This window comes from Mauremys reevesii, linkage group 2 (assembly GCF_016161935.1).
Source record: "Mauremys reevesii isolate NIE-2019 linkage group 2, ASM1616193v1, whole genome shotgun sequence".
Classification (NCBI taxonomy): Eukaryota; Metazoa; Chordata; order Testudines; family Geoemydidae; genus Mauremys; species Mauremys reevesii.
Genome location: NC_052624.1, coordinates 123118806 through 123145769, shown reverse-complemented (window position 1 = coordinate 123145769; position 26964 = coordinate 123118806). Strand labels below are relative to the sequence as shown.

The 26964-nt window shown below is 48.6% G+C and overlaps 1 protein-coding gene across 2 annotated transcripts in view; it reads right to left on the bottom strand.

Annotated features, from left to right (window-relative positions):
* The window catches only part of LPCAT1 (lysophosphatidylcholine acyltransferase 1), a 189390-nt gene extending 173925 nt beyond the window's left edge, over nt 1-15465 (bottom strand). For both annotated transcript variants that reach the window (XM_039525204.1, XM_039525205.1), the window contains exon 1: nt 15198-15465. In XM_039525204.1, coding sequence (XP_039381138.1) covers nt 15198-15323 — 126 coding nt within the window. In that variant the 5' untranslated portion in view covers nt 15324-15465. The remainder of the gene's footprint in view (nt 1-15197) is intronic.
* Between the last annotated feature and the right edge of the window lie 11499 nt (nt 15466-26964).

The window sequence follows — 26964 nt, the reverse complement described above, 5'->3', positions numbered from 1 at the left end:
GCAGCTGATCAAACTTAATAAACTTCCTACTGTGTGCTTGCGCTCAATCCCATTTTGAAGAAACAGGGCTAGTCCTTCAAACTAACTAGCAGCACAGAGGCTGAGGACAGGGACAAAAGTTTGGGAAGGAAATTCAGGGAAGGAGAAGAAAATGGGGGCATAAACAACCTCTCTGACAGGATGTTAAATTATTTTGATTTAAATCACCAATTTTAATCACAATTTAAATCAGAGCAGGAAATCTTGATTTAAATAGATTTTAATTTTGTTTTGAACTTGTATGTACTTTTTAATTATTTTCTTAATGAAAGGCTCGTTCTCAGTGGTTGGTATAGCCATTAGAAATATGTTAATTTGTAACTAAATAGAGCCTCTTACATCTAATTTAGTACTTTCTGCTAACCAGGAAGATAAATAAATTTATATAAACAAAGTTTAAGCAATTATATAGCTTAACATATGTGACGCTGAGCCAGCGAGGGTTAAGCAACTAGAAGACTGGATCACCTGAAAGCAATGTGATCTAATTAGCCTGTAGAGGCTAACCTTCTGTTCCTGTCTATAATGTTTCTTTAATATATTCTACTGATTCAGAGATCAAAAGGGAATATTATCATTTAGATGAGACTTGTGGTGTAGTACTATTGTCTTCATTCCTCTTTGAAATTTGTGACTCCACATAGTAAAACAACCTGTGACCTGTTTGAATGGTTAATTGCTTTATGCTAATTAATGCAACTAGTTACTGGTGTACGCCTAGGGGGAAAAAAATTAGCTTCAAAACATCAATGTACATTACTTATTCTTCATCCAAGGAAGGCCTGCTATGATCATTTTCTCCCAAGAGACTTATCATCAGAGCTTCAAGCTATAAAGGAAGTTTTGGGTCTGGTCCTTGCTATCTCAGATCTGCTTAAACTTTGACAAGGAAAGTCCAAGCCTGTAAAACTGAGGTCTCCAGGTCTACTCTGGAATAAACCTGAAATTTCTCATGGAAGAAAAAACAGTTACTCATCTTCTTCTAACTGTTGTTCTTTGAAATGTGTTGTTCATGTTCATTCCAATCAGGTGTGCGCGCATCACGTGCAGAGTCATCGGAAACTTTTTCCCTCAGCAGCTCCTGTCAGGCTGGCTAGGGAGCCCCATGGAGTGGCGCCCTCATGGTGCTCAATATATGACCCTGCCATCCCGACCCCCTTTCAGTTCCTTCTTAATGGCTACTCTGACAGAGGGGAAGGAGGGTGGGTATTGGAATGGATGTGAACAACAAATCTTAAACAGTTACAAGAATTTGAGTAACCGTTTTTTCTTCAAGTGATTGTTCATGTCGATTCCAATCAGGTGACTCAAGCTCTCCCATGGGGGTGGGGTCAGAGTTAAGGAATCACTGACTGGTACACGGCTCTGCCAAAAGATGCATCGTCTCTAGCATGCTGGGAGTGGGTGGCAAATCTATGCACCGAGTACCAGGTCACTGCTCTGCAGATATTCTGGATGGGCACCTGGTCCAGGAAATCAGTGGATGAGGCTTGAGCTCTTGTTGAGTGGGCCGTAATAGCCAGGGCTGGGAGCTTGCAAGGTCATAACAGGTACGGATGCAATCTGTAATCCAGGAAGAAGTGCGTTGCGAGGAGACTGGAAGCCCCTTCATCCAGTCCACCACTACAAACTGCTGGCTCAACTTCCTGGAAGGCTTCATGTGCTAAATGTAGAATGCTAGAGCTCTCCACACCTCTAGTGAGTGAAGCCTCTGCTCCTGTGCATTAGCACGTAGCCTGGGATAGAAAACTGGCAGAAAATGTCCTGCCTGATGTGGAATTGGGATACCACCTTGGGCAGGAAGGCTGGGTGCGGCCTGAGCTGTACCTGGTCCTTGTATTAGACTGTGTAGATGGGGGATTGGAGGTTAGCGCTCTTAACTCTGACACCCCCCTGGCTGATTTGATGGCACCCAGAAAGACCACCTTCCATGAGAGATACAGAAGGGAACATGTAGCCAATGGCTCGAATGGGGCTCCCATTAGTCTAGCTAGGACCACACTGAAGGTACTGATGGGCTGGACTGTGGATATAGCCGTTCCATGCCCTTAAGGAAACGGCCCACCATAGGGTTGGCGAACACTGAGCGCCCAACTCTCCCGGTGGAACGCTGAGATGGCTGCATGGTGTACTTTGATGGATGATCTGGCCAGGCCTTGCTGCTTCAGGTGCAGTAGATATTCCAGGATGAATGGTATAGATGCCTGAAGTCAGGGTATGTGACTGCGATCGCACCAGCACAAGAATCTTTTCCATTTGGCCAGCACTTTCCTCACCGATTCCGTGCATTGGTGCTCCACTGGGTTTAACCTTGAAGCTTCCAAGCCATGAGATGGAGGGACTTGAGGTCTGGGTGAAGCAGGCAGCCGTGGTCCTGTGTAATAAGATAGAGGAGGAGAGGCAACACAATCAGGGTGTCCACTGACAGCTCCAGAAGCGTGGAGTACCAATGCTAGCACTGCCACACAAGAGCCAGCAGAATTACCTCCGCCTTGTCTCTGTGGACCTTGAGGAGAACCTTGTAGACAAGTGGTATTGGAGGGAAGGCATATAGTAGATGGTTTCCCCCAAGGTATCATGAACGTGTCTGAGATAGAGCCCGGACTGTCCTTTTGGAAGGAGAAAAAAGCTGGACATTTCCTGTTGCTCCTGGTGGTGAATATGTCTATCCGGGGAAACCCCACCTTTGGAAGATAGAATGTATGACATCCATCGGGATGGACCACTCGGGCCTGTGGAATGACCTGCTGAGGTGGTCCTCAAACTCGTTCCATGTTCCCAGGAGATAGGATGCCTCCAGGTGAATGAAGTGGGCTATACAAAACTCCCAGAGGTGGAGAGCCTCCTGACAGAGAGGAGAGGAGCAGGCGCCGCCCTGCTTCTTTATGTAAAACATGGCAGTGGTGTTGTCAGTCAACACCACCATGCACTATCCTTGCAATATGGTATGGAAGGCTCTCTCACCGCTGTGAGTTCCTTTATATTGATGTAGAACGGGATCTTGGATTTCGATCACCTGCCCTGAGTTTGTAGGTCTCCTAGTTGAGCCCCCCAACCCTTGTCCGATGCATCCATTACTAAGGTCATGCATGGTTGAGGGGTGCTGAATGGGACTACTTCGCAGACCATGCGAGGGTCCAATCACCAGCCTAGGATATCTACGACTCACAACAGAACTATTACTACTGTCGAAGAAAAACTTAGTTCTCGCTTTTTGTTTGGGTGCAGCAAAATTAAATACTTTATTATTTCTCCAGTAATTACAATGGAGGGAGAGAGTGCCATAGGACACAGGATCCTGGACAGGTCTCTCAACTGGTAAACAATCACAGCAAGCCTTTATACCTTTTACAGACAATTTCTAACAATAATACAGACAGTAAAAAGCAACAACTACATTTTGTTTATACATAGCAAAAAGGCTTATCTTATTTGTCTAAACTGTCTTGATCCGGGCGATAAGCCGCAGTGAGCCACCCCTAGAATGGTCAAGGCCTCAGCCTGGCGTGCCTGACCACATAGGTGAATGCCGCCATGGTCTCAGGAGACAGGCATGCCCTCGCGGTTGTAGTGGGGTATTGTCTGAGAGTCTGAATGATGTTTGACAGTGTTTGTAATCTTGGCACTGGCAGAATGGCTCTTGCCTGAACCAAGTCCAGCACCACCCCAATGAATTCTATTAGTTGGGTGGGTGACAACGTCGACTTGTCCACATTGTCTCTGGAAAGTCTCTGATTAACCGGACCTGGGACTCCACCTGCTCCCTGGAGTGCCCCTGCAGAAGCCAGTCATCGAGGTAGAGATACACCTGCCTCTTGCGGAGAAAGGCCACAACCACAGACATGCACTTGGTGAACACTTGGGAGGCTGCTGATAACCCAAATGGGAGCACTGTGAACTGATGATGTATGCGGTTGATGACAAACTTCAAGAAATGTCTGTGGGCCAGCCAAACAGATATATGAAACTAGGTGTCTCATGTCAAGGGCAGCGTATCATTCCACCGGATCCAAGGAAGGAATAATTGCGCTCGGGGAGACCATGCGGAACTTCAACTTAACTATCAACTGATTGAGTCCTCACAGATCTAAGATGGATCTGAGATTCCCCTCCCTTTGCCTTGGAGATTAGGAAATAACGCGAGTAGAGTCCCTTGCCCCTTAGCTCCTGAGGAACCTCCTCCACTGCCCCTATAGCGAGGTGCAATTGCACCTTCTGGATAAGGAGTTGCTCATGAAAGGGGTCCCTGAAGACGGATGGGGAACAGGGGTGGAAAGGAGGGGAGGAGCAGAATTGAAGAGCACATCCCACCTCTACCATGCAAAGAACCCAGCAGTCTGATGTTATATAGGACCACACACGGTAGAAGTAAGATAGATGGTTCAGAAAGCGGGGGGGAACGATCCGGGATAGCGGCTGGTATGCCGTCCTCAGGCGTCCCTTCAAAATCCTTGCTTGGACCCCGCCTTTGGCCTGAGGGAGAGTTAAAAGGTCTATGTCTGTTATTCCTGCTCCATGGTGGTATGTATCCTGCCTCGGGCGGGGTTGGTATTGCCTCTGCTGTTGTTGGGGCTGAGACTTGAAGGGTTTTCTCTGGGTAGCAGGAGTGTGCATACCCAGAGATTTCATAGTTGCCCTCAAGTCCTTTAGGTTCTGGAGCCTCGAGTCTGTCTGATCCGAAAACAGACTGCAACCTTAAAGGGAAGGTCCTGCAGGGTCTGCTGAACTTCCGGTGGAAGCCCGGAAGCTTGGAGCCATGTGGCTCTTCACATGATCACCCCAAAGGAGATGGTACATGCTGCAGAGTCAGCCGAGTCCAGGGAGGCCTGAACGGATGTCCTGGCCACTGCCTTCCCCTCCTCGACCAGAGCCGATAATTCAGTGGGAAGCAATTCCTTGTATTTGGACATGGAGTCCCACGAGTTAAAATTATACTTGCTGAGGATAGCTTGTTGGTTAGCTATCCTCAGATGTAGTCCCCCTGTGGCATAAACTCTCCTGACAAAGAGGTCCACACATTTGGCCACTAGCCTTGGGAGCCTGCACCACGAGTAGCAGGAGTCAGCCTCAGAGACCGAGGATCCCGAGGGAGACGACCACGGCGGTGCCAACTATCCTTGAGCCGGCGGTCAGTGCCAAGAAGAGGAATTCAGGGATCGGAGCTGCAACTATTGTGTAGAGGATCGGTGCCAGCTGTCCCGCAACTTAGACCCGTGCCAGGAGTCCGGTGCCGGAGAACTGCTCTTGTGTTCCAGTGCCGCCCCCTTGGTGCTGGAGACAGATTGTCGCACTCCCTGCGCCAGGCGATCTTGTACCGAGTCCGGTGCCAGGGAGTGTTGTGATGATGTAGGCTGGGAATGGTGCCGGTCCGGCAATGAAGAGGGCCTCATCATCACAAACTTGCCTCTAGATGGCACCCATCTGGGCAGTGCCAGAGGCTTTTCTCTAACAGCAAGTGGCTGAGGCGCAGTATTTTCTCTAAGTTCCTTTGCAGCCTCCAAAGTGTCTGGGGTGGAGTGGGGTTCCAACTCTTCCACCAAACAATGCCCTGCTGGAGATTCACTGAGTGCCAGGCTCAATGGTGCCAACTGGAGCATCAGCTTTGAAGGCACAACCCGTATACATATCTCGTAATGACCATCAAGTATAGGGCATTACAAGTTTCACAAATAAACTTAACTCAACATATTTTAATACACAATAATTTTGTCTACAGCCAATTGGTTCAATTGCTTATTTTTAGGGACTGAGACCCCCTGTTTTCCCCCTGGGGTGTCTGGACCCTGACTGTCAAAGCCACGGTCTCCTTCTCACTGCAGAACAGGCAAGTGTCAGAAGACTCCATGAACCACGTCAGCCACGCACCTGTGCTCATGGCTCCATCGAGAGCCGTAGGACTACAGTGGAGTACAGACTGGCCCTCCGCTTGGTATGGAGTACAAACGCACAGAGCTGTTCCTGGGGCATGGTTCAATGAAAGACCAGCTGGATGTCATTTCAGCTTGCTCAAGTGGTGCATCAGAGGCATTCAGCAGAGTGAAAGAGGGGCTCCTAGGGCAACACCTAATGACAAGCTCTGGAGCACCAAAAGTGAGGGATGAGCGGGGAATGCCCTATTCAAGATAAGCGAAAGAGGTAGGGGTCAAGGCTACTCTCACCTCCTGGAACATGATAGAGTACAGAAAGTACAGGTAACCCAATGCACTGGCCAAGTGCCACAAGGTTCACCCAGTCCCTCCAACCATAGTCCTAGTCTCCGATTCTGGTGACGCCAGCCAGAACCATCTTTCAGTGCACCAAGAGGGACTCTACTACCTGCACGCCGACGTGTGTGTTTTGTAATAGGGGGTCTGTGAGGAGATCTTCCCTGTCAGTGACCACTACAGACCTAGTCACTGAAAATAGTTTCCAGGTCCTGAGAAAAGACTAGCAACTCTGAAGTCTCAAGAGAGACCTCTCGGGGGCAGATTAAAGAGCTGGGAGTGAAACTGGAGCCCGCAGAGGAAGGCATGTGCCATAAAAGAATCTCTGAAGGACCTGAAAGCAGAAAGTGTGGACATGGCTGCAGCTCTAGATCATGGCCTGCCCATCCTCCCCTACAGGGAGGCTCAAGACACCCACAGATCTCCAATGGTTCCCCAGACACAACTCCAGGATCTTACTCTGGAGTTGGCTAGAGTCCCTGGGGGCAGGCTCTCAGTGTTGAACTGGTATCAGTGCATGGACAGGACGAGTTGGTTGATAACCAGCACCCTCCAACAAAGGGAAAGGTACTGGAGTAGCCCCATCCATTTCTGCAGACAGTCAGACAATTTTCCACAGTGGGAAGGGTTTAGTGGCAAAAAAGCAAACACCAAGAGAGTGGCAGAGGAAATGGAGGAAGGGCTCAATGATATTGGCATACAGTTAGTCACATAGAAGGCAGCCTGAACACGCTTCTTGACTGAAGATGTCAGGGTACAGTTGAGCTTGACCAAACACTCCTCAAAAGTATACATCACCTGGAGGAATCTGAACACCAGCAGAATGTCCATGAGATACCCTGATCCCCCATGTCAAACACCATCTTCTGACCAAAGGAGAGGTGGGCAAGTGACAGACTATCCCTACACACCACATGAAGAAGGTCCTGGACTAGATAGAGATTACTGAAGATGATCTGTCCCAGAATAGCGTAGGTCTGCTTGGAGTGGACCTTGTCCACCCATATGGACTTCAGCCATAGCGACACAGCCTTCAATGTGATCTTGCAATCTGTGCTGAGTAGCAATATCAAACGCTAAATCATCAGGTCATCAAGGTCCCCCTTCTTTGGCAGCAGGGTGAACAGGACAGGTCCAAGACAACATATCCCAGCACATGTGGCAGAACTCCATCCTTAGCCTACCAATACCCAGAGATTTATTGGTGGGCATCAGACAAAGGGTTTCCAAAAACTTGGCCAGAGTGAGAGAAAGCTCCAGCCAGTCCCTGTCACTTACATTGACCACAGGGATTTTACCCCACAGGACTCTGTAAGCATCAGCATCAGTCAGATGTGGGGAGAAGTAGTTAGCACGGAAAGTGCTCGACTTTTCACGCATTGCTACTTGTCAACCCCTGCCATGAGATGAGATTTTTGGCACTGCTCTTCCTCTCCAGGGTATAGAAAAAGTGGGAATCAGAATCCATCTCCTGAAGGAGGTGGATTCGCAACTGAACAAAAGTACCACCTTTGGCCCATGGTAACTTAGAGCCCAGAGCCCACCCCGCTTCTCCCAAAACACTCTGTAGATGGATGGATCTCCAGGGCAAACAGCCAGGTGGTCCTCCAGCGCCAAAACCTCCCGTTCCAAATGCTCTATCACAAAACCCCTCCTCCAATTGGCTCCCTGGGTGTAGTCGTGGCAGAAGAGCCAGGCACCTACCTTCCCCCCATCCCACCACCTCTGCCCCTAGGGAAAGATGTGCCTCTGCCCCCGCAAGACCAGCCAGAATTCCCAGAAAGATTCCATGAAAACCATGGCTTCCAGCATGCTGTTGTTGAAATGCCAGTTGACTGGTCCTGGCTGCTCAGGAGTTAAAGAGACTGTCACAACCACCAGGTGGTGGTCCAAGAAGAGGGCCTTGCTGATGCTGGAGAAGTGGGCCCACAAGATGTTAAAACAGGAGACGTAGAAGTGATCCTGCTGCAAATGGCATGATAGAGTCTCCTCCACCCAGTGAAATTGGTAGAGTTGCCTGGGTGGGTGGATCAGGAAGTAATGGTCAATGATCTTCATGAGAATATCCACAGTGGTCTGGGACTTCTATCTCCCAACATGGTTGAGCATGTTCAAGATGGAGTTAGAAGCGACAAAGTCCTGTGGCACCTTATAGACTAACAGACATATTGGAGCATAAGCTTTCGTGGGTGAGATTCTGTCGCTTTTTACAGATCCAGACTAACCCGGCTACCCCTCTGATACTTGACAGGATGGAGTTAAATTCCCCACCTAGGACTAGACACTTGCAAGGATCCAAGATGCTGAGGAAGGTGGATGCCTGCAGATAAAATCACACCCGGTTCAGGCTCAGTACCAGAGTAAATGAGGTTGAGCCCCTCCCACCCAGACGCAGATATGCGGCAGGTGACCTAGCACATCAGCAACCCCCAGCTGTCTAGGGACAACAAGGTTGTCAGGCCACCTGAAAACTCAATGAGTGGCTAAAGTACAGCCTGTCCTCCCATCTCCAGCCACCATCTGGCTTCAGTAGCTGGACTGGCATCAATTTCCTGAGGAATGTCATAGCATCATAAGGTACCCCCGACTCAAAGGTCTCGAGTAATTGGCATCTGCAAAGACTCAGGGTATGCCATCAAATCGCCATTTTTGTTAAAGACAGGGGCAGAAACAAACAGATCTGCATTTTAGCAAACAGCAGCATGGAAACACTTTCACCATCAGACTCCTTGACTCCAACTTCACAGCAGGAATTACCTTTACCTAGGGATAACCCTCAGGAAAATACATTTCAAAGGGTGACTGAACTAAAAAGAGCAATGGGCAAAACTCCCCAAGGTATCTCTCCCTGTCCATGTCTCTCCTTTTCACCTAGGATGACAAAATAAACAGCTGTTGGACTTTGGGAGCAGACCCTCCCCTGAGAATTTGGTCAGCAGTGTTACTGGGAAAACAGGGTAAGAGACTTCGCCTTGAACCAAGTCTAGTTTGCTAAGTTAGTACTAGGAAGTGTTATCTTTATTTCTCTTGTAGCCATTTCTGAATTTAATGCCTTATACTTGTACTAACTTAAAACCTAACTTCTTGTAGTTAAATAAACTTGTTTTAATCTTTAATTAAAAATAACCCAGTATTGTGAGTTGTCTGGGAACTTCATTTAAAAGTAGCAGACTGTTGTATATGGATTCCTTAGAGTTGCAACAGACTAAGGTTCCAGGAGAGGGTTGGACAGTGCAGAATACACATTTTGGGGGGAAATCTGTGACTGGGTTGGTGTCATCCCGCAAGTGGTAACCAAGGCTGGTGGAAGCGAGTGTGAGACTGATGTGTGGCTAGCAGGTTGCAGCTCTACAGAGACACTCAAGGTGTTACCTACAAGGTTGGGAGCTACAGCAGCAAAGAATTGTGAGGCGCCCCAGTTTGCAGAGCAAGGGTGACATAGCCCCTCATTGGTCTGGACTGCACCCTTGAGTTCCATAAAGAGGAAAGGTCAGGAATGAGATTGGGGTCCACAGTGGCCATACTGCTGAGGGCAGCACCATCAATCACAGGAATTAGAGGGACAGAATCAGGGGGCTCCTCCACAGCACCAGGCGTGGGCACCACAATGGACTCAGTGCCTGTAGCCTTGGTAATAGGAGTTATGGTTACTGGGTTAGGACCCATGAGCTCCAGCAGCACTCCCAGAGCTCGTGGAAAGGACAGAAGGGTGGAGGGGGAGCCGCAGCTGACAGCAGAGCAGCAGTAGTAGCAACCACTGCTGCAGAAGGAGCCTTCTGGGCGGACTCTTCCCTTTTATTGTGTCATGGTCCTTCTTGCTGACTGAGGGGGCTCCATAGATGGTCACAGTCTGTGTTTTCTCCAGCCTTCCTGGTGGAGATGACGACGACACTGGAAAAGGTGCTGGTCGTAGACCTGGGGGTAGATGGCGGAGAGAGCCAAAGTGGAGTGATGATAGTGGCCAGGGATTCTTTCGCAGCACCTCCCTTCCCTCCACAGACAAAGCTGCTGGAGCAGAAGCCTCACCCATGGCTGTTTCCAGGTCCGCCATCAAGTTCAGGTGAGGGGAACAGCCACTAGAGGAGGAGAGGGGAAGAGGCTAACCAATCCTCCCCACTAGCCTGCGTATGCGTAAAGAAGGCATAAATGCAAAGTTAATCAAACAAATGATAGGGAATAGAGCAAACAATAGGTGGGGAAATATGATCGACTCAAGCTGCACAGAGAGCAAGGGAGCATATATAAGCAGATAAGTGCAGTGGATGGGTTGACGCTCTGTACCTCGGGGGAACACCCAGCACCCACATGTTCATCTTTATAAAATGATTGTGTGGTATCCAATGCAAGTTTGTCACGTTGGGTATCTTTGAAAGGATCATGATGCACTGAGCAAGGCTGTTACAGTGATGTTATAGTAAGGTTATAATTTCATGTATATAGTTATGAGGCAGAAAATGTATCCTCATGGCTTAAAGCACACCCATGCAAAAACTCTCCCAGAACAGAGAGGCAGTTCACACCTAGTCAGGAAAAACCCAGCCCAGCCTCACAGGAACAATGGACACTGGCTTAGGCAACAACAAAAGAATCTGTTAGATCCTCAAGGGCAGTTCGGGACTGTGATAAGGTAATGCTCACCTGACTCTGAAGGGGGATGGGGGCAAAGCCAGGAGGAAAGAAAGCACATGATAAAGGAGAGACATTTTGCCATGCTCTCTCTCTTTTGCCTACATCTAGAGACACTACCACCATCACCAAGCGATGGAAGTGCTGATCAAAGGAGAGAGCCTGACTGAAAAGTAACCAGCCAGCCTGTGGTGAGAAGAATCTAAGTTTGTAAGGACAATGAAAGTGTTAAGAGCAGCTTAGAATGTGTTTTGCTTTTATTTCATTTGACCAAATCTGACTTGTTATGCTTTGACTTATAATAATTTAAAATCTATCTTCGTAGTTAATAATTTTGTTTGTTTATTCTACCTGAAGCAGTGTGTTTGGTTTGAAGTGGGTCAGAGACTCCATTTGAGATAACAAGCCTGGTACATATCAATTTTTTTGTTAAACTGACAAACTTATATAAGCTTGCAGCGTCCAGTGGGCATTATTGGACACTGCAAGATGGAGGTTCCTAGGGTTGTGTCTGGGACCGGAGATATTGGCTAGCGTCATTCGCTTGCAAGTAGCTGGGAGCAGCTTACATGCCAGAGGCTGTGTGTGAACAGTCCAGGAGTGGGGATACTCACAGCAGAGCAGGGTAAGGCTGGCTCCCAGAGTCAAGGATTTAAGGGACCTAGCAGATCACTGGTCCAGACACCACCACAGGGGAAAATCACAATGGGGAAGGGAGAAACAAGCACAGGCATGCACAAATACACAGGACAAGTGGGCTAGGAATGGCAGTCAGCAACAAACAGTGAGAGAGGGAAGATCACAAGAGGCACCACACAAGATGGGCAGGAGCAGCGAACCACAAGGGTGTATGGGAGGACCCATATGAGATAGACGGATGGGAGCACTGAACCACAAAGAGGCAGGGGACCCATGGAAGCTGCAAACTACAAAGGTGGGGGGACCCACATGAGACAGATGGGCAGGAACAGAGAGCTGCAAAGGGGACAGATCTGCCTGAGACAGACAGGTGGGAGCAGCAAATCACAAGGTTGGGAGGGTGGACCAATGCAAAATGGGTGAGAACAGCAAAATCCAAAGCGGGAGGTATGGGCTGGTGGTCAGGCAGCCCAGTGCAGGCTGAGGGAAGAAAGGGGTGGAAAGTTCACGGGGAAGCACATGTACCCACATGCATTTTGCAAGGAAGCAGGAAGTTATGCTGCTATAGCCCCAGGCAGCTGGAGGCATGCAGTCAGTTAGCAGAAACAGTTGGGGAGTGGATGGGGTGGAGAGAACGCTCCACACCACTTCCTCTCCCTCCCAGCAACAGCTAAGCAGAAGCCATGCAACAACACCATCAGTCTCCTCCTCTAGCACCAGTGGGAACAGGACAGCCCACCCACAGAGCCGTAAGAAGGTACAGAATGAGGCCAGACAGAGAGTGTAAGAAAGAAAAGGTTGGTTAAAACATCTGAATCCACCCTAAATTGAAATCTGTCCTTGTCAGTACCTCACAATTTCTATGTAATACTGAGAAAGTGACTTAAACCAAAAACTTTCCACAGGTGGCATCATCTGATGATTGTTTAACTTGGGACATATTGGGGCCTCATTTGCAGAAGGACTGAGCCTCATATCTACCACTTAAGTACCTGTGAGCTGTATTTTGGACACATAAAAAGCTATAAAAAAAACTAAATACTATAAAAAAAATCAAGCTCAAGGCACGTCAGCTTGCGCATCCAAAATCAGTGAACACTTTATGATCTTGGCAAAGACTCTTATCTTTAAATTAGGAAAAACACCTAGAGCTCCTTGAAATTTTTTTGTCAAAATGCTTTTCTGCCGGAAAATGTCCTTTTGTCAAAACCAAAATTTTCTTAGAGAAAAATTTCAGTTTTCCATTGAGAAAATAGAAATGATGGCTACATGGCTGCCTGCCTGAATTGCTGCTGTTAATTTCACTTTCTTCCAGTGAAACTGAAAAGATTTCCAGGAGGACTAGCTCTGGGAGAAAGAGAGAGAGGCAGAACACCAGGGCATTCGGCCTTGCCTCCCCACCTCCTCTCCAACTTCGGGGGAGAGAGAGGAAAAGAAACCAGGTGGTCTGCCTCTTTCCCCAGGCCTAAGGAGGAGGTGGGGAGTCAAAGTGCTGAAGTGCTCTGCCTCTTCAGCAGCCCAGTGGAAGGCTCTTGTCAATTTAACAAGTGAAAGTGGCAACAGCCTGGGGGAGAGAAGAGGCAGCCAGAAAATTCTGGTTCCACTCGCCTAATCAAGATTTTGCTTTAAATCCCATTCCATAAAAATAGTTCACATTTTCAGCAGTATTTAAATGCATGTTTTTTAAAATGCAACATTTTTCACAGAAAGGGATTCCCTTTTTCAGCCAGCTTTAAAAATAACAGCTTACCTGACAGGGATATTGTGAAGATTAGTTTACTGTTTGTGAAAACTCAGATATTAGTAACGAATGCTTTAGGAAGAAAAGGCCATGAGGAAATTAATTTAGCGCAGTTTGAATGGCAGACCATTAATAAAACCTGGAGCCACACACTGAATGACAGGGATAAAAAGAAATAATGAATAGCTAGTCATTCAGTGAGCACCGTCCGTCTTATGAACTGAATGAGGCTGGGGTCCAGTGGAAAAGACAGTAAGCAGTCGTGTTATCGAAAGCTGTATGCTCACAAGGGCACTGAATTAAAGTTGCATAGGCTACCTTAGTTCTGGCATTTACTTACTTCTGAATTCTTGACTTCCCATTTGAAAAACAGCAAAGAATCCTGTGGCACCTTATAGACTAACAGACGTTTTGCAGCATGAGCTTTCGTGGGTGAATACCCACTTCTTCGGATGCAAGCAGTGGAAATTTCCAGGGGCAGGTGTATATATAAGCAAGCAAGAAGCAAGCTAGAGATAACGAGGTTAGATCAATCAGGGAGGACGAGGCCCTGTTCCAGCAGCTGAGGTGTGAAAACCAAGGGAGGAGAAACTGGTTCTGTAAATGCCAATTACAGAACCAGTTTCTCCTCCCTTTTTCACACCTCAGCTGCTGAACAGGCCTCGTCTCCTGATTGATCTAACCTCGTTATCTCTAGCTTGCTTCTTGCTTGCTTATATATACACCTGCCCCTGGAAATTTCCACTGCTTGCATCCGAAGAAGTGGGTATTCACCCACGAAAGCTCATGCTGCAAAACGTCTGTTAGTCTATAAGGTGCCACAGGATTCTTTGCTGCTTCTACAGAACCAGACTAACACGGCTACCCCTCTGACATTTGAAAAACATTATACTTGCACCCAGGAGAAATATATAATTTCTTAGGAAATTAAGAATATCTCCTTTTAAAATTCTACTAGGAGCAACCAAACAAGTTCATTACTTCCAATGACAATATTTTGTTACCATGTGGTTACAATAACAAAACAAAATAATTATTTTCCATGATCTATTAGCTTCCATGTCATGATGACCCATCTGCTGCATGGATGGCTCACTCCTTTTTAGTGAAATGCATTACTCAAACACCATATCCTTAAACTTAAAAAAAAAAAAAAAAAAAAAAAAGCTTAACCAAGAAAGAACTTGCAAACATTCAAATGTCACCTCAGTCTACAGCTTATGAAAGGCAATTCCCCCAACTGTCCTCAAATCATACAATCCCCCAAAACCCCATCCCCACCTCCAATCTAGAAAAAGGTCACTTTTAATTTGGAAACATTTGTTTCTTGTCATTGTTTTCTTGTCTTGTATGTATTTTTTGCATTCAAAATACATCCCATGATCCATGCACTCAGGGAAATTTATGAGCAATGTGGTAGGCATTAATGTAGCTAGCCCCTCACAAATACGAAAACCAAACAATGAAGAAACGTATTTATTTCACTGCGTTAAAACTTGCACCTCCAAGTTACTGCTGACAAATGTTGTATAAAAAAATTCTTACTTGCACACAACGCCTGTGAATATAAACGAGCACACAAACAAGACTTTTTTTGCCTGTTAAAAGATTTGTTGAATGATGTTCGTTTTCAAATTTCCCCCTTAGTCCATTTATTAAGCAGTTCACGTAAACTAGCGGTTTCAGGCAAGTCTTTCCTCTGGGGCTCGCACTGGGGCCAGCGCAGAGGATTTGCCCAGTGCCCCGGGCCGGCAGGGGCCTGGTGAGCCAGGCGGGTCCCGCGGGGAAGGCGGCAACGCTTCGGGCGGGCAACAGGGTAGCGGCTCAGACGGGCCACGCGCCCTGTGACCCCGGCGGGGCCCCGCCAGGCAGCAGCGGGGATCCCCGCCCCGGCGCGGCCAGAGGGGCGCAACCACCCCGGCGCGGGGCGCGGGGGCGCGGGCACCCACCTTGGCTTTCTGCAGGGCGCTGAGGCGCAGCTGGTGCACGAAGGGGCTCCGCGGCGGCGGCGGGGGCGGGCCGCGCTCTCTGCCACCCGCCGCGCAGCATCCCCGGCCGCGGCTGCTCAGCCTCATCGCAGGGTCGGGCGCGCACAACGGCCGGGCTGGTCCTGGCGGGGGCGCGGGGGGCGCGGCGCGGCGCGAGACGCTGCGCAGCCCGAATCCCACCGGCGGCGACGGCAGCAAGAGGATGTACGACCAACGGCGCCGCTCGCCTGCCCCGCCCTCCCGGGGACCCGCGCATGCGCCTGCACGCCGAGGCGGCGGCCGCTGAGCTCGTCTCTGCGCGTAGGGGAGGCAGCTCGCGGCACCCGCCGGGAATCGGGAGGAGAGACGCCCCCGGCATCACCCCCGCCCCGCAACACCCGGACCAGCCCCCCCGCAATTCCAAGACCCAGCCCGCATCACCCCGCCGGCAACACCCGGACCAGCCCCAGCAACTCCGAGACCCAGCCCGCATCAACCCCGCCGGCAACCCCGGACCAGCCCCGCAACTCCGAGACCCAGCCCGCATCAACCGGACCAGCCCCCGCAACGCCGAGCCCCAGCCCGCATCAACCCCCCCCCCCCCCGCCGGCAACACCCGGACCAGGCCCCCCACAACTCCGAGACCCAGCCCGCATCGGGAGCTGAGGTCCAGCTAAAACCTGGGGCACCAGCAGGAGAGGAGGGAATGCTGTGGCTGCCTGCTCCATGGCACCTGCCAGAGCAGCAGCTGCCCCGGCAGAAACAGCAGCAGGCACGTTTTCCCACCAATAGCAGTTACCTACAGAGCCTGCTCAGTTTGGGTGAGCATGACCAGTACAGCCTAGCTAGGAAATCCTGCCAGGGAGCTGTTTGTGCCACCACACAACAGGGCTCGGGGATTCAGCCCTGTGCCTCCCGGGAGTCCCAGCTTCAGCCCCATAGGGGGCGCCAGGGATCAGGGCTTCAGCCCTGCAGAGGGCGCTGGTGGGGATTGGGGCTTCAGCCCCATGGGGGGTGCTAAGGCTCAGGGTCTGGGTTTCAGCCACAGGGCCTGATGGACCCCCAGGGGGCAACAGACAGACAGTTGAGAACTGCTGCAGTAGATTATACAGATCTGTGAGCCTTTTCACATTTCTTACATACTTTGAAATCAGTGCAATAGTTAATATTGACATTTAAATTATAATTGAGTATTTGAGTTCAGTGGAGGGGTTGTTTCCCTGGGGAGTTGGGTGTTTGTTTTGGGGGACAGAGGAGGCTGTCTTCTGGTGGAGATTAAGGTTTTGTTTTTGGGGGCATGGAGAAAGCTGTTCCAGGAGTTGGGGGGCTGCTGTGGGGGTATTGGAGTTTTGAGGTAACTGGGCAGCTTACACTTCTCAGAGCTATTGTTTCAAATGGTTTAGTTTCAGGCAAACATCATTGAATTGGTTACATTTGTTCTGTGTTTTCAAAATTTTCTGTGCAATCATAAGAGCTAGAAATATTTTTAAAACTTATTTTTTTTAAATGAAAGCTAAGATTCTGGAAAAAAAAGATGGCATCCTCAAAAAGAAGTGCTGGACTGCCAGCCTATTACCTGGCCCCTTCTAGGGTCAAGATGGAAGATAATTTGAACCTGAATTTTGATGATGCAGACAGAAAAAGGGCTGGATCTTGTAAATGTGAAGGAAAAAGCAGCAAGATTTTGGACATGCCCTGTCTAGAGACAGGATAGGATAGGATAGAAGATGGTTAAATATGACCATGGGAATTGCCATTGGATCACATCAATGGTCCTTCTAGTCCTGTTTCCTGTATTACAGATGCCAGTACCAAATGTTTCAGAGGAAGGTACAAGAAACCCTAAATTTGGCAGCTATAGAATAACCTGTGTGGCTATTCTTGGGACACCCAGGGCAGAGAGTCACCGTGTTACCTCCGCCTGTCGCCAGCAAAACAGTGTTGTGTGTGGTGTCTGGGCGTTAGCTCCCTTGTACCACCAGCCTTTCAGCCACTCAAGCACTCTTCTCTGGGCAATGCCAGACTTGTTTCTTGCAGGTTAACAATAGGTGCACCCCAGTCCCAGAATCACTTTGAATCATTCCTTTGTGATATCCAGCCCCTTTCCCTGGCTACTCACAGAATTCCCAGATCCTTAGCACTGCCCAAAGGGTGGTGTACTCAGTTTAAATCACCACTCTTATATAATACACAACACTGTTCAATACTTATAATAAAACAAAAGAAAGAATTGAAGAAAAAATGAGGAGTTGACTAGAAACAGGAGAGAATTGTGGAAACAAATGGTTAAAATACAAAAACAAAATAATAAAACACAAACTAGGGTCTACAGTTATTAGTCACGTTTCCTAAGGAATAAAGTAGACAGGCTTCACAGGAACCAGATCCAATTTTTTGTGAGACTGTTCCCAATCCCCAAAATTAAAGGATACAGAGTGCTTTTCCAAACCCTCTGTTATACGGAAATAGTCCTTTGTATTTATTCCTATGCAGGGAGATTGTTATATTACTTTATCTCCAAGTGGTTTCAGTTGTTTCTGATGGTTTTCCATTGTTAAGCCTTGGGATGGAGCAAGGCAAGCTAGACCATTAAGCCTTGCATTATATCATCGGCTGAACAGAACAGAGTGACAACTCCCTCCTGCATGAATGGGCCAACACTGAGACATTTTATCCCTGATTAACTTTTACTCCAAGTCCATAAATTATATTGTCAGCATAATTAGAATATTACTTAAATGTTAACCCATGCATACATCTCACAATGATTATGAATCTTAACAAGTTACAAGCTTTCTGTAGATACCTTACATGCTATCCTTTATGGAGAAATATCCTGCAAGACATGTCTGGTGTAGTGAGTTTGTTAGGTCTGAGGTGAGAGTTGTTTGCAAAGAAAAGGGGACCCTTTGCCGAGGAACCTCTGTATCATGTCTTGACCACAGGGCAAGCTTCTTCCTAACCAGCTCAGTTAAAGGTTGCATTATGCCTATTAGTGGTCCTCTTACTCATCTCCATTCTAAAGAAAAGAGTCTCTGTCTTTTCAATCAATCTTCATATGGAAATTTTCCATTCCTCTAATCATTTTCATTGCCCATCTCTGAATGTCAATTAATAGGAAACACTTCACTATAAATATTTCTTAATGAGTAGTAAAAATTTGGCCAAAAACCCATTGGATCCTGATGTCTTCAGTATTTTCAGAATTTTTATTGCATCTGCACCACTGTGTTAACTAACAATGCCCAGGAGTGTGTAATTAAAGACCACTGAATCAAACCAGAGATCAGGATGAGTTACTCCTTAAGTACTGGTCTATAATTTGGGGGGAGGGGGGGTCAGAGGGGGAGGAATATGGTGTTATATTCATTCTAAATGAATACACAGTCCAAACTCAAAGGGTAAAAAGTGTTTGCGTAACCCAGTCACTGCCCAACATTAAACTGTGTTAAGCAGGGTTTGGTATAGAGAGACCTCAGCCTGCTTAATACTATGGCAAACACAATTAAATATTTTACCTTTTATTAAAGATACGGAAAAAAAAGGAAAACAGTTAAAGCATTTGAAATGGAAAGTATTAAGTAAGACTTTCATTTTAACAATATCCTTTGCATAGGCGGCAGGTTTGTATAATTTTTGGTGGGGCCCAAAATGGTGGTGCCCTCCCGCTCCCGCCCTGTAAGCCGATATAAAATGAAGCTACAACGCGTCAGCGCCACAAGATTACAAGGGTCAATTAAAAGTGGAAAGTCAGAAGCAGCACTTGCCTACTTCAATATACAGTATTATATTTTGTTGTACCTGTTGTGATGAAGTGGGAATGTTCTTAATATTTTCTCTGAATACTGTGTGGGTGCCTCAGTTTCCCCTGCAAGATGCCAACTGAAGGTGTTGGGGACAAAGATCAGGTGGCCTCCTTGTCCGGAAGAGACAGAGGCCAGAGGAGGGAGTGTCAGTTTGGAGCTAGCTGGGGAAATGGGGAGAGACTCAGAACTTGGTTCTGGGCTCCCCACCCCGCAAGATGGACCTGACCGAGGGGTTCTGTTTTCTGTACCAACAAGCTCTGTTTAAACTGTGTTCCCATCATCTAATAAACCTTCTGTTTTACAGTCTGGCTGAGAGTCACATCTGACTGAGGAGTTGGGGTGCAGGGACCTCTGGCTGCCCCAGGACCCCGCCTGGGCGGACTCACTGCGGAAAGTGCATGGTGTGGAAGGGCATGCTGAATGCTCTGAGGTCAGACCCAGGAAGGTGTAAGCTTCTTGCCCTGGAGACAGTCTGCTCAGAGAGGAGGCTCCCCCAGAGTCCTGACTGGCTTTGAAGGAGTGGTTCCAGAGCATCCCAGCATCTCCTTCCACCCCATGCACTTCTCAGAAGTCCACACAGGCACTAACACTCCCTCCTCTGGCCATTGTCAAGAAGGCTAACATCATTTTGGGCTGTATAAGTAGGGGCATTGCCAGCAGATCGAGGGACATGATCATTCTCCTCTATTCAACATTGGTGAGGCCTCATCTAGAGTACTACGTGCAGTTTTGGGCCCCACATTGCAAGAAGGATGTGGAAAAATTGGAAAATCCAGTGGAGGGCAACAAAAATGATTAGGGGGCTGGAGCACATGACTTCTGAGGAGAGGCTGAGGGAACTGGGATGGTTTAGTCTGCAGAAGAGAAGAATAAGGGAGGATTTGATAGCTGCTTTCAACTACCTGATAGGGGGCTACAGAGAGGATGGATCTAGACTGTTCTCAGTGGTAGCAGAGGACAGAACAAGGAGTAATGATCTCAAGTTGCAGTGGGGGAGGTTTAGGTTGGATATTAAGAGAAACTTTTTCACTAGGAGGGTGGTGAAACACTGGAATGGGTTACCTAGGGAGGTGGTGGAATCTCCTTCCTTAGAGGTTTTTAAGGCCCGGCTTGACAAAGCCCTGGCTGGGATGATTTAGTTGGGAATTGGTCCTGCTTTGAGCATGAGGTTGGACCTTATGACCTCCTGAGGCCCCTTCCAACCCTGATATTCTATGATACTCTAAACTGACCACCAAATTTAAGTTGCGTGTTTTTCCGGTCAGGTGAGGACTCTGGGGCAGGGCTGGGGATAAGGAACTTGGGGTGCAGACAGGCTGCCCCAGGGCTAGGGCCAAAGAGGACTCCCCTCCACCCTCCCTGGCAGCAGCAAGATCCAGGGGAGGGACCCCTCCTCTCCCCCGCAGTTCACTGCACATGCTCCTAGGGTCCCTCAGGTCCAGAAAGCCCACTCGGCTCCCCTATGGTGGGTACCGAGGGGGGAGGTTGCCATCACGTATGGCCTCCCCTGCTGCCACCCCTCACCATAGCCTCACTGGGGATGGGGCTGCCCCTTGCCCAGCATGGTGCAGGAGTGGGGACTGCAGGGTGGTAGCTGGGAAGGGGCACAGTATCACAAAATTCACCTAAGCCCCAGCTGCACAGGTCTAGGAAGCTCCCCTCCCCAGTGGTGTAGCCAGGTTCTAACATCAGGGGGAGCAAACATATCCAATTACTAAAAAGGATGCCAGCCAACATATCCAATTACTAATCAGGTAGTTCTATAACAGGCTGCCCTGACCCCATCACCCCCTGAAGCACAAGGTAGGGGTAGGCACCACCATGTTGTGCAACAAACACTTAACAAAATTACTGGACTTAATGACGGACAATGCAGGCAGGTGGGTATTATGTCATTCAATCATTCAACCCATAAAATTGCACACATTTTGCCTCAGTGAAATTAAATATCCAGAGAATTACTGGGCCTGTGATGATGATGATGACCAGGGCTTGCTCACCTGTGGCTCCCCCTCCCTGTGCTGTGGAGGCACAGCCAGGCAGGTCTGCATCTGCAGGTAGGCACCCTGCCTCAGGTGCAGCTCCCATGGGCCCTGCTAGCTACTAGACTGGGAGCCTCCCGGCCAATGGAATGGGCTGGGCTGGGCTGGGGGGTGGAAGGCAAAGGGGGAGATTGTAGGGAGCTTTGGAGGAGGGGAGGCAGTGGGGGAGGGGAGTGGGCTGGCACAAAGGGGAGGGCTCTTTGGAGAGGAGTGACAGGGGCACAGGGGTCATTGGGAGTCTCTCGAGGGGGCACAGGGTTGTGTGGGTCTCTGTGGGGCAGGGGGCTGTGATGGGCGGAGCCAGCTGCAACCTGGGTCTGCTCTGCGAGCGGTGTTGCTATAGTCCCCTCAGGAAGCGCCCCCCCCATCCTGTGTATTTTATACCAGCCCCGGGGTGCCCATTGCTGCTCCTTTCCCCACCCACGGCTCCATCTGTCTGTCCCCACAACTCCCCCGGCTGTGTGTGTCTAGCTGCCCCCACCACCCCCGGCTATGTGTGTCTGTCCCCCTTCCCCCCCCACTGTGTCTGTCTGTCCCACAACCCCCGGCAGTGTCTGTCTGTCTGCCCCCCACGGTGTGTGTCTGTCCCCACCAACCCCCCCCCCCCCCGTGTGTGTGTGTGTGTGTGTCTGGCTGCCCCCACAGCTCACCGGCTGTGTCTGTCTGCTGCTCACAATGCCCAGGGCTCAGCCGCTGCCTGTGGCTCGCTCCCCCTCCCTGCTGTGGAGGCGCGGCCAGGCAGCTCCGGCACCGCCCCCGGCAGCTCCCAGTGGCTGGGGTTCCCAGCCAATGGGCTGGGAGTCCAGTCGCTCCTGAGGCCCCTCCCGGGAGCTGCCGCTGCCGTGAGTGAGAGCGCCGGGTGTAGCAACGCAGGGACCCCCAGCACAGGGCCTGGGGCCCAAACATTGGTGGGGCTGAGCCCAGCTCCTGGATTATTGGTGGGGCCTGGGACCCACGGGCCCATATAACTCACCGCCCCTGATCCTTTGTTGTCTTTACTTGGAGAGTTTTTAGAAGGAAAAACCCTCCTTGTTTGGCAGTTTCTTGGATGTTATTAAATATGACAATAACTGTCCTTTTGGGGGAAAAAGAGAAGAAGCTAGTTGGAATGGGCTCTAGCTGTCATTGTTGCTGTTGTTGTTAAAGATCCTGTTTCCCAAAAGGCAAAACAAGACAAACACACACAAAAGAGGAGAAAGAAGAATAGCACACATAGGCCATGTCTACACTACCAACTTTGATTGACGCAAATTACATAGACATAAAGGTGCTGCAGTTAGTATATCGCCGTTATGATTTGAGTTTCAACCCAGACAAGTTGTGTCACCACCTGCTCTGTAACCCTGTGAGCCTTAAATGCTTTGCTGCTTTTTCCTCACAGCCTGGACACCAACAACTCGCAGACAAGCATGCAGTTCCCTAAATGTTTGCTGTGCAGCCTGGTTCAGCACTCTGACCCCAGCAGTTTGCCTACAGTGTAACAGCCCCACCCAGCTCTCCACCAGCTTTGGTTACTACTTACAGGATGACCCCAACACACACCTAGTCCTGAATTTCCCCTAAACCTTATGTTCCATAGTATCCATCCCTCTCCTGGAACACTTAGAGAATTAACAAGGTTTGTTGCTCCTTTAAAGAGACAAAAACTCAGATTATTACCTTAAGCTGAGTTAATCTGTGGAGGTAGCCTCTGCAGGAAGTCCACACAACAGGGCCTGAATGGCAGCCCCTGACAGCCCCCTGATTGACTGATCCTAGTATTTAGACTAGGAAACCTTTATAGGGAGTTGTCTGAGGGCTGGTCTACACTACAGGGGGAAATCGATCTAAGATACGCAACTTCAGCTACGTGAATAACGTAGCTGAAGTCAAAGTATCTTAGATCGAATTGCCTACCGTCCTCACGGCGCGGGATCGACGTCCGCGGCTCCCCATGTCGACTCTGTTACCACCGTTCGGGTTGGTGGAGTTTCGGAGTCGACAGGAGCTCATTCGGGGATCGATATATCGCGTCTAGATGAGACGCGATATATCGATCCCGAGAAATCGATTGCTACCCACCGTATCAGCGGGTAGTGAAGACGTACCCTGAGCAACTGTGCAGCCAGCCTGTTTGCTTCTGCTTTAGACCTTGCTGGAAACCCTAGACTCTGGCTTCTGACACTGGTTTGTTCTCAACTTTGTTATTTGCTTGTTGTCAATAACCTGATCCTGATATCCTGACCCGCCTCTACCCCAACTCGACTATTTGCTTGCAACTTGGTGTCTCACCCTGACTTCCTGGCATTCTGAACCTACTTGCTTCCAACCACTCTACTCAGCCTGACAGCAACTTAGCAGCTGACCTGTGCACACAAGCTGCCCCTGGCCTACCAGTTCTCATACTGCTTTCAGCTCTCCCTCCCAAAGATGATGAAAGGGGCAGGTGACCCTCTGACCAGTGGCTCTGTGATAGTACAGGAGCAGGTGGAGAACATTGAACTTAAGGACCCAAGCTATACAGTGTGCAATTGAAGCTCAAAGTCTGTATGAGTAGTTAGTCCTGGTGCTGGTGCAGGAAGCACAGACCGTATGTGAGCAACTAGCATGCTCACAGGGAGAAGCAGTGACACTACATGCCTGAACAGAGCACCTATCCCCTGAACTGGTTCCTACTGTGGTACTCTCTGAAGTGTTTGGTGGGGATCATTAGAAATTCTGGGGATTCCTGAACCAATATAGGCTGCATTTCCAGTTCTACCCCACACACCCCAGACAAAATGGGGAAGCTAGTAATCAGCCTGCTCTCTGGTAAAGTGCTGGAGGGAGGGGAGGAATGAGGAGGGAATTGTTCAGTTGTATCAAATAATAAAACTTTACCCCTATTTCCATAGGTATGAGTGCAAGACAATAGCAGTAAAGCCATGGCACTCTTTTCCCACAGGCAGTGGTGATTTTAGCTGATCTCACCCTTCAGGGTAACAAAGGCATAGAAAGCACAGTTGCTGATGGCATCCTGAAGATGGCTGGGCCAATATTCTGCTATCATGTTTTGGAGAGAAATCCAGACCAGTGAGAATGTGTGTCACTATCTGCCCTATAATTCTGGTTGCCTTAAAATGCTCTATTGCTGTAGCTTTCTTTTCTGGCTTGTATGCTGGCTGGGAGTAGCATGCACTGAATGTCTAATATGCATCCCTGGATCAGCAACTCTGACTCCAGCAGCCTGCTTGTTATACCACAGCCACACTCTGGTCTCCAGCAGCCTTGATTACTACTAGCCAACTGACTGAAACACGCCCCCAGTCCTGAATTTCCCCCAAACCATCTGCCCTGAAATATCCCACCCTCCCTTGGACCATTCAGAGAAATAATAAGGTTTGTTTGCATCTTTAAAGAGATAATACTCAGCAGTTTGCCACATTAGTTGGAGTTAACAATTCAAATACAACAGTGGGTTGGTTTTGATTAAAATAAAACAAGTTTATTAACAGGACATAGATTAGGTGATACCACAAAAAAGAAATAGAGGTAGAGATGGTTATGAGCAAATAAAAGTGAAAACACTCAGTGTGATGGGGTGTACCAGCATCGTGTTGGTGCAGCAGGGGTTCATCCCTCGCTTTGGGCTGCGGAAGGCCTGCCCCATCAGCTCTGCTGGGCATACTCCAGCTGAATCCAGGATATAAAAGGAAGCAGCGCAACTTAGTTTGGGCTGATCTCTAATGAGGAAGGAGATGCACTGTTTGCTCCTGTGGAATGACTGCCTGTACTCCAGGAAACAGATGCCAACCAGCTGGAGATGACCCACGACCCCTAGGCTTAGGATTCTGCAGAGGGAGGAAAGGCTGTGGGGATCCCGAGATGGCTAGCTGTGGAGAAATGGGTAGGAAGTGCCCCAGGGAAACTTTGCGCAGACTAGCTGGATGTGTTTTGGCAGGATCCCTGCCAAGCTGGTGGGAGGCAACCCTGCCACCAACAGGGCCCTTGTTTGGGACCTGGTAGAGCGGGAGGGTGTGCTGCATTGGGGTTCGATGCCATCTGTACATTTAAACATTGGAAATGCATAAACATACTTATCTGAAGTTCCTTCCCCAGCTTCAGTCTTGCCTGTGCTCAGGGGCAGCAAGTGACTAGACTACTGAGGTAGAGCCTCATACAGATCCTGGCTCACAACATAGCTGGACTCCCCGGTGACATGTCTCACATCTTCCTCCTCCTTGCTGTTCACAGCAGGGGGTCTGTGTCTCTGGCTTCTTGGAGATATTTATGGGGCTCTGTGCATCGGTGGTGGAGTCTCCACTCAATAGGGCATGCAACTTGTTGTAAAAGTGGCAGATTGTTGGCCTTCTGGTATGCCTGCTGCAATTCCTTCATTTTCATGCAGCATGGATGCTGATCCCAGTCATACCCCTTCACTAGCATTCCCCGTGCAATCTGCTTATAGATGTCCATACTTCTGTAACTGCTCTGTAGCTGTGCCTGCACAGCCTCTTCTCCCCACAAGCCCAGGAGATCCAATATCTCCTGTCTACTCCAGACAGGAGCATGTCCGCAGCTGGCATGGTTGGTTGGGAAGTTGCACAGAACAAAGGAGAGCTGCTAGGTGTGCTCACCAAGCTGGGCAATCAGGAAAAGGCATTTCAAAAATACATGGGGTTAGAGGGCTTCTGGTCTCCATGATCCCTGGGCAGTGGAGTTCACAACTGTGAGCAGAGCTGTAGGACAGCTGCTGGAGAACTGTTAGGATTGATGTAGGTCACACATTCTCTACACTCACAGCAGGTCAATCATAGCTCAATACCATTTGGGGAGGTGTTGCTGTAATGGGGTACCTACATCAATGGGAGACAAATGTATGTAGATATATGCACAACTAGGTTGATACAAGGCAACTTACATCAACCTAACTTTGTAGTTTAGACTAGGCCATAGTGTGATGTTGCACTCCATACGATTCTATGAAAATATGCTAATGAGTGTGAATATAATGTAACTGGAATATGCTTCATGCAAAAGGTCTCTTGTAAGGTATCATTACAAAGCTTATAATCTACTGAGTGTGGTCATCCTATTTGTATAAATGTATCATTCTTGTATCTGAAACTAGAAATATGAAATATAACTGAGGTCCTACTGTAATTATGTAAAGTGTGGGCCATTAATGGTGGTTTGGAATCTCGATGTTTTCCATCAACTAAGACAATTGGTGTAAATGGCTCTGTTTACTTGCAAGCCTTCCTGTGAGTCAGGCTAGGAAGAATGAAGACTTGGGTCACACACACATGTCCTGTGAGACCCATGTCACCTGGTACTGGAATCCATCTTAAACCTGGTGTTTTTCCATTTAGAAGGAGGGGTGGGGACCCAGAGAGACAAAAGATTCCTGCCTTGTGCCAAATCTATAAAAGGGGGTGGAACAGAACAAAGGGGGCTGCCAGTCATGAGAAATCCCCTAGCTACCACCTGAGCTGGAACAAGGTCTGTTCTAGGGGAAAATGATTGGGCCCAGACTAGAAAGGACTGTAGTCTGTGAAAGAAGCTCATTGGAACATCTCTAAGGGTGATATTTTTATCTGAAATCAGTTTCTTAATGTATTAGGCTTAGACTTGCATGTTTTGCTTTATTTTGCTTGGTAACTTACTTTGTTCTGTCTGTTATTACTTGGAACCACTTAAATCCTTTTTATACTCAGTAAAATCATTTTTGCTTATTATTAGTCACTAACTCTGGGTTCAATACCTGGGGGAGCAAACAGCTGTACATATATCTCTATCAGTGGACAATTTATGAGTTTACCCTGTATAAGCTTTATACAGAGTAAAACAGATTTATTTGGGGTTTGGATCCCATTGGGAGTTGGGTGTCTGGGTGCTAGAGATAGGACCACTTCTTAAGTTGTTTTCAATTAAGTTTGCAGC